The sequence below is a fragment of the Ambystoma mexicanum genome, chromosome 1p (assembly GCF_040938575.1).
Source record: "Ambystoma mexicanum isolate Mex_15411 chromosome 1p, UKY_AmexF1_1, whole genome shotgun sequence".
Lineage (NCBI taxonomy): Eukaryota > Metazoa > Chordata > Amphibia > Caudata > Ambystomatidae > Ambystoma > Ambystoma mexicanum.
Genome location: NC_090921.1, coordinates 18,489,541 through 18,504,403, shown reverse-complemented (window position 1 = coordinate 18,504,403; position 14,863 = coordinate 18,489,541). Strand labels below are relative to the sequence as shown.

The following is a 14,863-nucleotide window of genomic DNA, read 5'->3' as shown; positions in this document are numbered from 1 at the left end:
GAGGAAGGTCTTGAGATGCTTCCGGAGATGGTTCTCTTCAAGTTTCAAGGCGGCAGGGAGCCTGCTCCAAAGGGAGGCCACAGCCGAAAAGAGAGACCTACCCCAAGCTCGTTTCTTTGAAAAACGACTGACCCTGAGGGAGTTAGAAGTAGAGGCGCAAAGGGCTTGAGAGGGGAGATATTTATGGATGGATAGTTGATGGTATTTTGGACCCAGGACCCAGTAAGCCTTGGGGACAATGCAGAGGGTTTTAAATGTAATCCTTTCATCAACTTGGAGCCAATGAAGGGATTTCAGAGCTGGACAGATATGATCCCTGGGCTTGAGGCCAAAGACAAGTTTTGTAGTTCTGTTCTGGATTAGTCGTGGAGAGTGGAGGCAGATATATTTAGAAAGAGGCTGTTACAGTAGTCTAACCTACAGAGAACCAGAGCTTGGGAGACAGTGAGCTTCTGAGGAAAGGCAGAGTACCTCTAAGGAGGTGCAGTAAGAAGGTTGACTTTTTAAGAGACGTCAGAGATGTGTGCGGAGAAGGAAAGTGTGGAGTCAAAGATGACCCTGGGGTTCTTAGCCTCGCAGGTAACGGTAGGAGGAGGGCCAAGGGAGGCTGGTCAGAGAGTGAGGGGAAAGGATGGAGGTGTACCAATGAGGAAGATCTCAGTCTCCTTGGCATTTAGACAAAGATCGTTGACGGCACACCAATTCTGAATGGAGATTAGGCAATGAGGGAAGGAGAGGAGGTGGCTGAGGAAGCCTGAAGATGAGTTTGGTGTCATCAGCATAGCACAGGATGTTTGAGCAGAACATGGAAATGCAGTAGGCTAGAGTTGCCAGGTATTGATTGAAAAGCGGTGGCAAGAGGTTAGACCCCTAGGGAACACCACAGGTAGAGAGGGAGATAGAAGATAGGAAGGACCCAAGTTGTACCTGGGAGGGTCGATCAGAGCAGAAAGAGGTCAGTCAGGCCAGAGCCTGATCAGCGATACCCAGGTTGTCACGGGTATCGGGATTGAGCAGGGTAGCATGGTTGACCGTGTCGAAACCAGAGGAGAGATCGAGTAGGATGAAGACAGAGGAAATGGTAGAGTCAAGGTTGGAGAGCAGGTCTTCACAGATGTTCAGGAGAGCAGTTTCCGTGCTTCTGGCAGCTCTGAAGCCAGATTGGTGGTCATGGAGAGAGCCAACAGAATCTGAATGAAGGTTCATCTGAGAGATGGTCAGCTTTTCCAGGAGTTTGCCCAGAAAGGGAGTAATGGAAATTGGGCGATAGTTAGCCAGACAAGAAGGATCAGCTGTGGGTTTCTTGAGGAGAGGATGCACAAGGGAGTGCTTCAGAGGGGAGGTGAAAGATCCAGAGGCAAAGGAGAGGTTGCAGAAATCAGCAAGGGCCGGAGCGAGGGTATCTATGTGGTCCTTAATGGTTTTAGAGGAACTGGGATGGACCTGTTTTGAAGATGCTTTCATAGGTCGACTTGTCACACAGCAGGCATTGATTGACAAGTAGGCCAGACACGTCCCCCAGTGACGCAACTACAGAAATACTGGATTATAAAAGCTCCTGCCTGGCACCAGTTTGGCAGGAGAAAGGAATGGATGAGGGACAGATGAGACTGTTCAGGGAGCAGAGTTATTTGCTTCCATCCTCGTTTCTGTAAAGATTACATTCGTTATCCTTACAAGATAGACTCTTGGCCTTACTTCCCTAGAGGGGTGCATTTACTCTGGTGTCAGCGTAATTAAGGGACACTTAAGTTTCAAACATCCCCTGCAAGTACCCATGCTGCAGAAAATCTACTCTACTATACAAGTGGGTGAGTAGACGTGGCAAACCACCCCACCCCCCACCCGAGTGTCCATAAAATGTAAACAAGGCAAAGGATAAGCAGTGTTGCATAGCAATTTGCTATGCGAGTGTTCACTAATGCGTGGGGGACAACTGTTTCTGGTTTATCAAAATATGCCAAACGATAAACACACAAAGAAAATATATGGCAATACAATATAATCAACAATATTGGCACAATGTCTGAATGGCCTTCTCTTGTCCTGTGTAAGGTTCCTTCCCCAGGCTTCAAAGTCAACTTTAGAATGTTCACCAAAGAAAAGAGAGGGTTCCCACTTTTCCTGTTCTCCCTGATACCTTCATCTGCATAGGGGAACGTTGCAGGGCTCAGTTCACACTTGGGTATTCTTCTCTGCTGTCTGTGTTTTTCCTGCCTGGATTCTCAGTGATGTCTCGGTCTTCGCTGCCCCTCATGCTGCAGCAGTCTATGGATGCGGCAACCAGGAGCTTCTCGCGCTCCCAGTTGTAATGGCCTCAGTGCCGGTTAGCAGGCGCCTCACCTACCACGAGACGTTTGTGGCCAAGTCCCTACCAGCTCCTGGATACTTCTCTCTTCTCTGGAAGCTGTTTCCCCATTGCTGTTCTCGGCGGCATCTTACTGTAGCATATCTTGCTGATTCAAAAGTCGCAGGCTTCGTGGTTTGGTGCTGCTCTGCCCCTCCAAGGCACGATCATGTCAGGGGGGCTTCCTCTACATACCATACTCTCTCCTCCTCCACTAGTCTCAGTTAAAAAATATCGCATCTTAAAGGGTCGGAAGGATAGCTCTGGGGTAATGTGCTCATCTTGGAAGCAAGACAACGCAGAGCAACACAGGTGCGAATCCGGGGCCCGCACTTAGAAACTGGTTCTCAAGTATTAGGCGCATTATTAAAATATTATAATAAAGAGACATCCCCTTTTCCTAATATATTAACTTCTGCAATTATACATAATGCTCAATACCCAAGAGTTGTTTTTAGCTCCTGCTTATCCAATCATAATGTCGATCCCAGAGGAAGGACGGTGGAGAGGAGCGTGGAGGGGAATTGCTGAAGGGCTGTGCAGGGCGAGGTAAAGTGGTACTTGGTTGCGATTGCGCACGAAAGGCTGTTAGGGAGAATTTTCATTTCTGTGCAAAATCATCCCACCTTAGAGACCCCCCAGATCTTTTTCTGCACTTAGGACTTTTTAAATTTTAACTCCTGAGTGAGTGGGACCTTTGTCTCACTCGCTCATGTGTTTTTCCCTGATTTGGATTTTATGTTCTCACCGTTTTTGGAGTCTGACAAACTCTATAAGCATCTGGTTTTTGGATAGTGACACACAGCACCGTCAGTGCAGTGTCACTGAGAAATCCTTTGGATTTCTCTTAAGGTTTAAATACCTTTTCTTGGGTGAACTACTGTTCCCAAGAATAGTAAAGTAAAATTGTTCTTACTTACCTTTTCTCTTTGTAGATCCAGCACACACCATTTTTTGTGGGGTCCTGAGGGGTTACATAGTAGCCCCTCATCCTACTTTCTCATGTAACAGTTTGTGTTACCCTCTCTACTTTATATGGCCGGTGGCAGTGGTATAATTTTCCTACCAGCGTGCTTTTCTACCACAGGCTGAACCCTCAGCTGCAGTACAGCACCCACGGTTGACAATTTTGTCAAAATGGCCACAATCTTCTTTTTTCACCATTTACTGTTTGTGAGGTCATTCTTGGCTTTTATTCTGCAAGTTGAGACAGACTTGAGCCCTTTGTGTGTTTTGCATTTGGCAGGCTTCATCCCTGAAGCCCGCCCCTGGCTCCATTTTGTCTGGAAGGACAGGATGTGAGGGAGGGTCTATCTCTAGGAGTGCCTGCACAAAACCAGTCCTGATTGGCCGGCTGACTGTCCTGAAAGGACAGCCACCCTGCTGTGAGATTGGCAGCCTGAGTGGATGGTGAGAAATTGGCTTAAGCTCAACGGTGGAAAAACAGAGGTGCTGATAGTAGGTACATCTACTCCTTCCTTGTTTTGGACCACAGAGTTCTGGCCACAGTCTTGGCTCTTTTCCTCAGCCTACCTCTTCCATGAAAGACATAGGCATTAAAATCTCAGCCTCTCTTTCTATGGCTGACCAGGTCTCTCTTGTATGCCAAAAAGCTCATTTCAAGTTACAGACTCTCCGGAAAGACTTGCCTTGTATTCCTGTTAAATTCCACGGCCCCGTTTCCTCCTTAGTAATTAGCAATATTGACTATTGTAATGCCCTCTAACTGGCCCTCCCAAAGCATCTCTTGCGGTGTCTTCAGCTGCTGCTTAATTTGGCTGCCAGACCCGTTCTTGGCCCCCCTGGGGTGTTCACATGACTCTGTTGCTGTGGCATCTCCATTGGCTCCTTGTGGAGCAATGTATTAGGTTCAAGGCACTGTGCATAGCACACAAGGCCTTTTACGGTCTAGTTGCTGAGGAGATGGGCTGTACATAACTTCCAGGTCATTCCATTCACAGGATCTGAAGACCATACAGCCCTCGAGGGTCAGGCTTGCCCGTATCAGTGGGCATGCTTTCCCGGTGGCGACTGCAAAGGCATGGAACCAGCTTACTTTCCTTCTGCACAGTATTAAATCGCATCTAGTGTTCCGTCGAGCGCTTAAGACCTTTCTGTTTTAGCTTTTCCTGTGCATTGGACAGACCTCCTTTTAGCCTAGCGCCAAGATGCCTTTTGGCTTACGCTGCGCTCTACAAGTTTCCCTAAGATAAGTAAAGCCTAGACTGTGCATGAATGGGAACATTTGCTTAAAAGGCGATATATGATATGATCGTTTATTTATATAGCGCCTATACACAATGTGTTTCAAAGCGCTTCAAGGCAAGGGAGCGAACAAGGGAAAATACAACCACATTCTTACAGGCCATGAACAGTAAGGATGTGAAATTAACTATCGTACTCGGCCTGACGACATTTCCGATAGTGCAAGAGCTAAGACATAGATAAGGAAGGGTGGGGGAGAGTGGGAAGGAAATGGAAACAGACAGGCGACTACCGTACTAGGCCTAACGACATTTCTGGTAGAGCCGGAGAAAAACAAAAGGTGAGGGAGAGGGGTGCAGAAAGGGAGGGGAGGAACAAAACAAGCGACTATCATACTAGGCCTGACCACATTTCAGATAGTGCTGGAGGGGTGGTGGGGAGGAAAAAAAACAGTAATGGGAGGGTGGCGGAAACAGACGAGGTTGCTATCATATTAGGTCCAGGGACAATTCTGAAAGAGTAAGTGCATAGAAGAAAGTAAGGGGAGGAGATAGGAAAAGGGAGAAGGGAAAGGAGGAGAGAACAGAGTAAGCAGTAAAAAAGAGTGGAGAAGCAAGAGTGGAGAGCGAATACAATTGCAGAAGTCAGTAGTAACACATAATGTTGCAAGCCAGGATACAAGATGAAGATGGGAACAGCATGATTCAGGGCCACCAGGAACACAGGATGCAAAGGAAGTCCAGCATGAGAGTTGAAAAAGAGTGAAGCACCGTGAATGAAGTCCATAAAAGTCAAATCCAGCATTGGCCACAAGACGGTGATGGTGAAATCAGAATGCATCAGGACAGACTCCTGCAGAAGTAGTGGGCGGGGCTTGCTAAGAGGTGAAAAAGAGCAGAAGGCAGGAAGGCACCAGGTGGGCACGGCTTAGGCCAGGTGACCTAGATCCACTTGCACCTGCTCACCATCTGCAAAGGAAAAGAAGCTGGAGGGCTCCTTAAGTAGGGAAACAGAACGGCAAGCAGGAAGGCACCAGGCACGATGGTTTTGGGACTACAGGCAGAGTCGACCACTGGAAGAAACATCTGAGGAACCCGTGAAGAGCAGCTCGCTGCAACCACCTGGATCTTGAAGTGCCCAGTGAAGCCCTGCCACGGACCTCACCTCGACAGAGAAGCTCCGGACGGAAAAACTTCTCTCCTGGGTTAGTGGGACCAACTAACCCGGGAGGATAGCTCAGCAGCAGCGTGCGCGTCTTGGAAGCAAGACGACACGAAGCAGCAACAGGTTCGATCCCCGGGTCCGCGCTTAGAAACCTCCGGGTGTTTAAGCGCGTTATAAATACGTAACTAAGACAAAAAAACACAATTACGCAACTAAGAAAAACAAACAATTCCTGTAACAGCGCCTCGATGCCTGCGGGCTGTGTGAGCGCTTTATAAATGTAAATAAATAAAATAAATAAATAACCCTGAGACGAACTCTACTTTGGCGCAATCCCTGACTTTCTGTGCCTCTCAGTTGCAGCAGAAGCCCAATGCCAGGGATCGAGTGTCCATAATCGGGGGCAACGTCTGTCATGGAACAAATCCGCCCAAAAGCTCCAGGAGCCTCCTAAGGACCCTTTAGAAGCAGGAAATCCTGATCCAGATTGCCGGGCCGAGAGAGCAAGGAAAGTCCAACCGAAGATTTGTTCTGCATCAGTGCCGTTTGCTTAGGGCTGAAACCGCAAAGTGCCGCTGAATGGAAGAGAGCCTGCAGCTGCCGACAACTGTCAAGAGTACCGCCGCAGGAGCCCTCCAGAGTCCTCCCTCTTGTCCCCACGACTGAGGCTCAGGAACCAGGGTGTACATAGCTGCAACAAGGTGACATCCAGCTGGACCACTTTTCTACTAACCAGAAGTACTGGATGGTCTCGGGGTACTTACCTTTGTGTCTCAAGTCGTGCTGTCTCACTTGAGATTTGCATTTGCTTAACTTTGAGTTAATTTCAACTCCCCTTTGCACAGGCCTAACAGCTTGTGCGTCAGTGATTTTCTTTTGAACAAATCGGACTTTGTGAAAGACTTGCATCCAAGAAGTGCATCAGACCCATAGACAGTTTCCAAATGACTGCCTGTCCTGGCTTCCTAAAGGCACTCTTCTAAATCCATTGACTTTGGCATTGCTTGTCCCTCCATAGGTAGTAGCTTGTTGAATACTGTTATTGCTGAGAAAGGTTTACCTAGATTTCATTGCAGGATTCAGTTGTCTTCACCTTTTTAAGAAACTGTTCCAACCTTTTATTTCCCTTAACCCTTCCTTTCTTCAACTCAGTCTATAAAAATATATTGGCATGACATACAAATGCAAATACTATCCCTCAAGTCACTTCAGGGTGTAAGAGAAGTGTATTGTGCATATCCAAAGAGTAGTCACCAGCTTGACTGATTCTGAAAAGTATTGCCAATGAGTTTAAGTGTTATTTGGTTACTTGTATTGACGGATTTCATGTGTAGAGCGCTACAGCTCACATTTACCTCTTGAGATAAGCCTGGCTGCTCAATCACACTACCAACTTGTCTAGTACAGACCTATACCAAGGGGTGGGTTACCTAATACCAAGCGGATACGTCTTGTGTAGTCTCACACAGTATGACTGCACCAATTCTTACCTAACAAAAGGCATGAAACTGACATAGCAGGGAGTGAATGGTAAGGTGGCTGGAAGAGTGAAAGGAGGGTGACAGGGAAGGCGAGGGTTGAGAGGAGAGTAGATGTGTGGGAAGGCGAGAGAGGAAGTGGTGTGGAGAGAGAAGCGCAGTAGGAAAGAGTAAGATTGGAAGCTGGAAGTAGATAGTAAGGTGAAGAGAAAGAGGAACAATCGAGGGATAGAATAGGAGGTGCGGGGGAGAGATAGAAGATATGGTGGGTAGGAAAGAGCAGAAAAGGGAAAGAGAAAGACATAGGGAGAGGAACAGGAGGGCGTGGAAGGAAGTGGACAAGTGAGGCCTGGGGGTCTGAAAGGCACCTATCCTTACAATAAGGCATACATTAGTTTACAAAAATTGATTAGCAGCCATTTTTACCCTTTTATTTTTTAAATCTCACCAGAAGTTATTTATACCAGAGACATAATATGAGCACCATTACAGCATTTTTGTGTAGCGCTGAAATAAGAACTTAGCTAGATGTGCGTCTGTAAAATTTAAAGGTTAGCTGCACAAATGGACACAAATAAACAGATATGAAAAAAAGGCTCTGAAAACAGTTTTCAGTGCAAGACTGTGCAGCTGGGTCCAACCGGTGTTACACAAGGCAGTGTCCTGTACATTGTATGCTTGACCCATAATTCACTCTATAAGGAGAACTTCAGATGTTACAGAAATCAAAAAGTTCATAATGTTAAAGGAAAATGATAGTCTCTGACAGAGTATGTAGCATGGTGTTGTGGCAGACAGGGTATTTAGAGCATGTAGCATGGTGTTGCGGCAGACAGGGTCATTTAAGTATGTAGCATGGTGTTGCGGCAGACAGGGTCATTTAAGTATGTAGCATGGTGTTGCGGCAGACAGGGTCACTGCAGTATGTGGCATGGTGTTGCGGCAGACAGGGTCACTGCAGTATGTAGCATGGTGTTGCGGCAGACAGGGTCATTTAAGTATGTAGCATGGTGTTGCGGCAGACAGGGTCACTGCAGTATGTGGCATGGTGTTGCGGCAGACAGGGTCACTGCAGTATGCAGCATGGTGTTGCGGCAGACAGGGTAATTGTCAACTTCAGGTTGACAAGATGGCCCTTGACGGTCATTGATATCAACTGTTTTCAATATAGCATTAAATACCACTTCCAGGGGTGTACAGGGATACTAAGTGCCCTCAATCCCGAGCAAGGCAGGCACACGCGCAGCATTCCAGCCCTGCATACCTATCAGTGTTTATCACTATTAGCACTCAGAGCCACCATCTGGAGTACTGATAGTGTTTTTGGTTTATTTTTAGGAGAACCAGGCCATGTTTGCCTTACCAATAAATCACACATTCATCTGCAATTGGAAACCACTCTTTTCAGGACCAGGAGGTGCGCAGGTGAGTGAGTGGGGGGGGGTGGGTCGGAGGGGAGAGGAGGGGTGGGGGTGTCGAGGGGTGGCACTCCAGTGGAGACGCTGCATGGAGAAGCGCCTACAAAGAGAAGGTGAAGGCTGGGCAGAGGCGCAACGGACCGGCATGAAATGCAGGCGGCTGCCTGCAGATTCCGTTTGCGTTCCCAGCCTCCAGATTGGCCAGCTCTCTTACGCAGGTGCTAATATATATTGCAATCATAACTGGAGGGCAAAGCGGGTTCTGGAGGCTAATTGCAGTAGAGCTGTAGGTGTACAGACTGGATGCAACTATTGATCACTACTTTGCGTAAACATCTAGTTAGCTTTGTGTATTCATTATGTAATAGAAAAGAAAGTAAGACACTAAGCAGAGTGGATGGCATAGCGGGCACAGAACTGGTTAAACAAGGTTGAATATTGTAGTTTGCGGCTATCTCACTTTCAGGCTAGCTGGTATAAAGCAACAGAGTGCTGAGATAGAAGGTCAAGGAGTTTGGGATCAGCTCATGGGTTGAGCACTAGTTACACAGATGTATGCAACCATCAGGTCACAGAACTAGGTTTGCCATCAAAAGCATTTGGCCATGCGATCATGTAAATATTCAAAAGTGTTCACTCGTCAATATGATGCCTCTTTCCAAACAAAACCAAATATAGTTGACACTGAGCTTTAGATTCACTAACCTAAACTTCACTGACAAACATGGAGACAATGGGCCTCATTACGACCCTGGCGGAAAACCATGGTGCTGTTAGCACCATGGTCCATGCCGGTAAGTTACCGACTCCGCCATGGAGAAAGGGGGAATTACCACCCCATTACAAGGTTGGTGGGGCGGTAATTCCCCCTTCCTCCATGGCCCTTCCCCATTCCAATTTTTGCCCCATAGGGCTCAATGGGAATGGGGAAGGTGCTAAGTACGGTACCGCAGCACCAAGGTCCCTTTGCGGGTCCCTACTTTAACGGCTGGTGTAGACCAGCCGTTAAGGTCGGGTCCCGCAAAGGGACCTCGTAATCAGGCGCTAATGGGTTCACGGCACCGCAGCCTTTTACGGCGCCGTTAACCCTTTAGCCTCAGGGTCGTAATGAGGCCCAATGCAGTGTTTTACAGTAGCAATGCATTATGTAAGATCTTACATTTTTAGGAATGGAATTGCAGGTCTTTTAAAGAAAATAAAGTCGAGACATATTGGTCTTTGCCAGACAGGACATAGGGCCTCATTAAACGGATGGCGGAGAACAATGGCGCTATTAGCGCCATGGTTCATGCCGGTAAAATACCGGCACCGCCTTGGCGGAAAGGGGAATTACCGCCCCATTCCAAGGTTGGCGGGGCGGTAATTCCCCCTTCCACCATTGCCCTTCCCCATTCCCATTTTTGGCCCATAGGGCTCAATGGGAATGGGGAAGGCGCTAATTACGGTACCGCAAATTGTGGTACTGCAATTAGCTCCCTGGGTCCCTTTGCGGGTTGGTTTTTAACGCCTGCAAAAAGCAGGCGTTAAATCCCCCATCCCGCAAATGACCTCGTAGTAAGGCGGTAAGGATTTACCAGTACCGGTATTTTACCGGTACCGGTAAATCCTTACCGCCATCCGTGTAATGAGGCCCATAGTTGGATTAATAAAAGTGTCATCCCGATTACTTCTGGTTTGCAATTATTTTAATGTTTCCTAGCATTCCCACGCAGACTTTTGGCACTTTTAAGAGTGGAGGAGATAACTGCTGCACTCTCTCGTCTTTAGCCCCTTTGAAATTGCAGTACACAGAGACAGGAGGGCAGAGAGAGCACTGAGGGCAAGAGAGGAATTCAGAGTGAGCTTTGCTTTCATTAAATAGGGCAATTTAAATAGGTAGCTGTGCTACACGTGTCAATTTAATTAGCAAATGTACACAATTGCATAGCAAATTGCTATGCAACACCGCTTATTTTAAGCTTTGTTACAATACACGACCTTTAGGGGCTTTAGATCAGTGACCACCTAGATTGTTTCCAGAGGCGGTTTGAGAGAGAGAGGCCATTTGCCTTCAGGCCATCACACTCAGCCAGACAGCTTCTTAGATAGTTGGGGTTACTGATCTGTAGATTCAAGCCTTGGGCAGAAAAACACCTGCGCTAGGAAGAGAGACGACACTTAATGAACCCTTTACAACTATGTAATTAGAACCCTTGAATTACTGGTGTACTCTTGAGGACATCTATGACAATATGCAAATATATGTTATCTTACCCGAGTCTGCGATTTCCATTCTCTCTCCTTCCCCAGAACGCAGGTCTTCCATGGTAAATGGTTCCTCCTCTTCTTCCACCTTCACACGTATCATGAAATCTGGACTTATTTTGTGAGAAGCTCTTCTCCCCTTTTCAATCTTCACCTGGTGCATGAGCTCCGGGTAATCGCTGACAGATGGAGCCTCCCCATCTACCATCACTTGGAGAAGAGGCTCAGGGCAATCTCTGGCACACAACATCTCCCCCTCTTCAATCTTCACCTGGTCCATGAGCTCCAGGCAATCACTTGCAGATGGTGTTGCCCCTTCTTCAACCTTCACCTGGAGAATAAGCTCAGGGTAATCGCTGGTAGATGGCTCCTGCCCTTCTTCAACCTTCACCTGATCCATGAAGTCTGGGTAATCATTGGGTGATGGCAGCTCCCATTCTTCAACCTTCACCAGATCCATGGTCTCCTGATGAGAGAGAAACACAAATGGTTAGAATATACGCTCACATATCTGTGGCTTGCATTCTACTGACAGTCCTAGTCTTATGCAGGCATCAACCTGGTGAATAATTAACACCTAATTTCACCACGGACTGGAAACACCCACTTTTAGCTGCTAGTGGGTGTTTGCATGGAAGACTGATGTATACACCAATAGCCTCTTGTCCGGATTCTCGGTCGTAGTACATGTCCATAGGAACCAGAGTCAGGGTTACTCGCTGTTCCTTGGAACTGTTGAACAAGATAGCAACCGACTAAACCCAGCAGGGGCGACTTATTGGTCGAGTCCCTTTTCTTAACCCCAATCCGGATCACCAACACAGGAGCTATGTGGGGTGACATCAAGGAAGCATTTAGTAACCAGACTTCATTGCGTTTTTATGCAATAAGGTACTCAGCAGCCAGATCATAAGAGAACAGCACATGGATTACCCATCGTCACCTTGTGCCTTTCTGGAACCATACACTGGGGAATTCCTGTTGTAACACAGGAGGAGTTCTACTATACAGAGAACTTGAAGTAATGCAAAGCAGGAGTTAAATGGTACACATTAGCAAATCACTCCTTACTGGCATCACTGCTTTAATGAACAAGTTATAAAGTAAGCTTTCCCAAAGATTATTGAACGGATACATTGATGTTATTTGGATTACAAATACATAATTCTATTTTTTGTTCATTTAGTTGGAGAAAAGGTGTTTTCATGTTGAACACGGGAACGGATGATAACATGGCAATGTGGCTTTCCTGTTGCGATTTCCTGTAGAGAAAGATGGGGAAGCCAAAACCCTAAGGGGAAGGATATGTGACGATCCTTCAGATGGCGTCACTTCTCCCCAGGGGACAATCCCTTACTGTGAGGTCAAGGAGGTGAGGCCGTTAACCAATAGTCGCCCTAGGGGAGGATCTCATGGGGACGTCCCCCTCTCCTGCGGATATGGATGCAATTGGGAGGCACAACCCCAGTGAAATCCCACCAAGTAGGCTGATACCGCCCACATCTTATCAACATAAGATTACAACTGCAACTATGCGTTGTTGTGGAAGATTGAACCCATCTGATGACCAAAGTACTGAGATGAAGAAAACCGTAAAAACGCAACCTTTGAGTGGGATGAAGGCTAGAGCAGCTGATGTTAATTGGTAGGTCATTACGCTAGGGCCGTCCCAACTATTTAAAACTCAACAGCATAGACGGGCTGTATTCTTCATCATCCACTGACCCGTCCGGCAACTGCCTGTGGCAAGCTGGAAGCTGTGATACAACCAGAGGGAGAACGAGGCGACAGAGGAGGCCGCACATAAGACTGGAGAGATAGTACAGGGCTTCAGAAGATGGCAGTGAGGCTCGTCTCCAAGGCTGAGAAGAGATAGTGGGACACCTAGGAAGTGTTTTACAAGTTGGTTGGGAACCAGTGTGATAGATTTGCCGAGATTGCGAGGTGGTGGCATGACCTGTAGTCGTTGACTGTGAAGTCTATCGCTGGGGTCGAGACCATCTACCGTAGCTTATAGCAGAGCTTCGTAGGTAAGTATCAGCAAGAGCGAGAGACTGTGGAGGCGGTGTAACCTGCCACGGTGGAACCAAAGGATCTTACAATTACACAGAGGTGGTCCACAATAACTTGAGGTGGAGAGAGGCAAGACTGAGAACTACTAATGGAAAAAGTTAAAATACGAAGTGTGGACCTGCAACCCCAGGTGAAACCAGTGAAGAGTTTCCTAGGAGAAGATAATGGGAACACATACAAGTCCAGGAGAAGGGCAGGAAGTTAAGAGACTATAAACTATAATGAAATAGAGAAAAACGTAAATCATTTTGTGAGACAATTCCCAGACCAGTTCCACAAAGTGAGGTGTTGAAAAGTCAAGAAAGACTCCAGGAACAGCATCATCCTACTGGGGCCAAATCCAGATTATACAAAACCACAAGACTGTGAAAGCCTCCCTAAAGGAGCTACAAACCTCATTAAGAAAAGTGAAAACCATTGGGGAACCAGCTAGGAGAAGGGGTCATTCTCCTAGCCCCATGAGAACTGTATGTGGCTGTATTTCTGTTGGGGTTACGAGAACCTGGAACGTTTGTTTTAAACAACCTGAGCAGCGTTTGTATGCTTTACATCCAGGAGAAGGGAGTCACTGGATCATGGGCAGTAGCTGGACTTTAAGGTATTTTGTTGTAGCAGCAGGGATAGAGTAGGGCCTTTGTGGCCGGGACAGAGCCTTTTGCTCCGACTCACACAGATTTCCTGACGTGCACCAGAGTTAGGGATAGGTTGGTTTGATTATTTAACAAAGGTCGATAGCAACCACTATGGCACCACTTGGCGAGTCTCTTCACTCCTCCTCGCCACACCCTCCAGTGATGCCGGCGGGTTTATTATTTCATCCCTGGTCCTCTTCTTCCCCAAGGGTGTTCTGTGGCTTGAAACCCACTAGAAAGCCAGGAGCTTTTCCTTGGGGCAACACACACGGGCAACACACACGGGCAACACACACGGGCAACACACACACGGGCAACACACACACGGGCAACACACACACGGGCAACACACACACACACACACACACACACACACACACACACACACACACACACACACACACACACACACACACACACACACACACACACACACACACACACACACACACACACACACACACACACACACACACACACACACACACACACACACACACACACACACACACACACACACACACACACACACACACACACACACACACACACACACACACACACAGTGTGTTGCCTAGTTCTCAACCTTAAACTAATGTTTGGAGGGTGAGAGCCTGGGTTGGACACGGGAGGTGGCGTCTGGCGTCACAGGAAGGGACATCACCGAAAGTGACCATATTTTGAGACTTGCTTTGTTACTTCATAGTATCAAATTTTGTTAGACTGACATTGTTGGTCAGTTGAATAGTATCTCAAGTTTTTAGGATCACACACACACACACACAATTTAGCTGCATTCTTTTTTAGATGTATGTGGTGCACATATCTACGTTTTGGCTATCTGGAACTTCAAGAATACTATTTTACAAGGATTACTTGCAAAATACACAAATGATGGTAAAACAACCTAGCTAAATGTAAATCCTTATAGAAACATGTGAAGCCAAAAAAATATGATTGCTTTATTTCCACAGTCCCGGGAGGATAGCTCAAAGGAAACATGCTCACCTTGGAAGCAAGACGACACGGAGCAACAAAGGTTTGATCCCCTGGTCCGCGCTTAGAAACCTCTGGGTATTAAGCGTGTTATAAATAACCAATTACAACCTGAATGGAAAACTGCAAGTGAGGAATACAAAACAGTCCAAGTGTTCAACACACTCTAGAGAAACTGTAGGAAGGTAGCTTGGACAGAGTTTGTTTCACCACAACTTTGAAAGGTGCTTTATAACTGCTCCAAAGAAAGGAATTCACTGTGTAGGAGGGTAGAGGTGTAACGGTATACCGTTATAGATACCGTAA

General features: G+C 47.0%; 1 protein-coding gene across 1 annotated transcript in view; it reads right to left on the bottom strand.

Annotated features, from left to right (window-relative positions):
- LOC138564021 (zinc finger protein 892-like) overlaps positions 1-14,863 on the bottom strand; it is a 76,131-nt gene that overhangs the window by 52,699 nt on the left and 8,569 nt on the right. The window contains exon 2 of the mRNA XM_069642880.1: positions 10,866-11,322. Within this exon, the coding sequence (XP_069498981.1) occupies positions 10,866-11,316 (451 nt within the window). The 5' untranslated portion in view covers positions 11,317-11,322. The remainder of the gene's footprint in view (positions 1-10,865; positions 11,323-14,863) is intronic.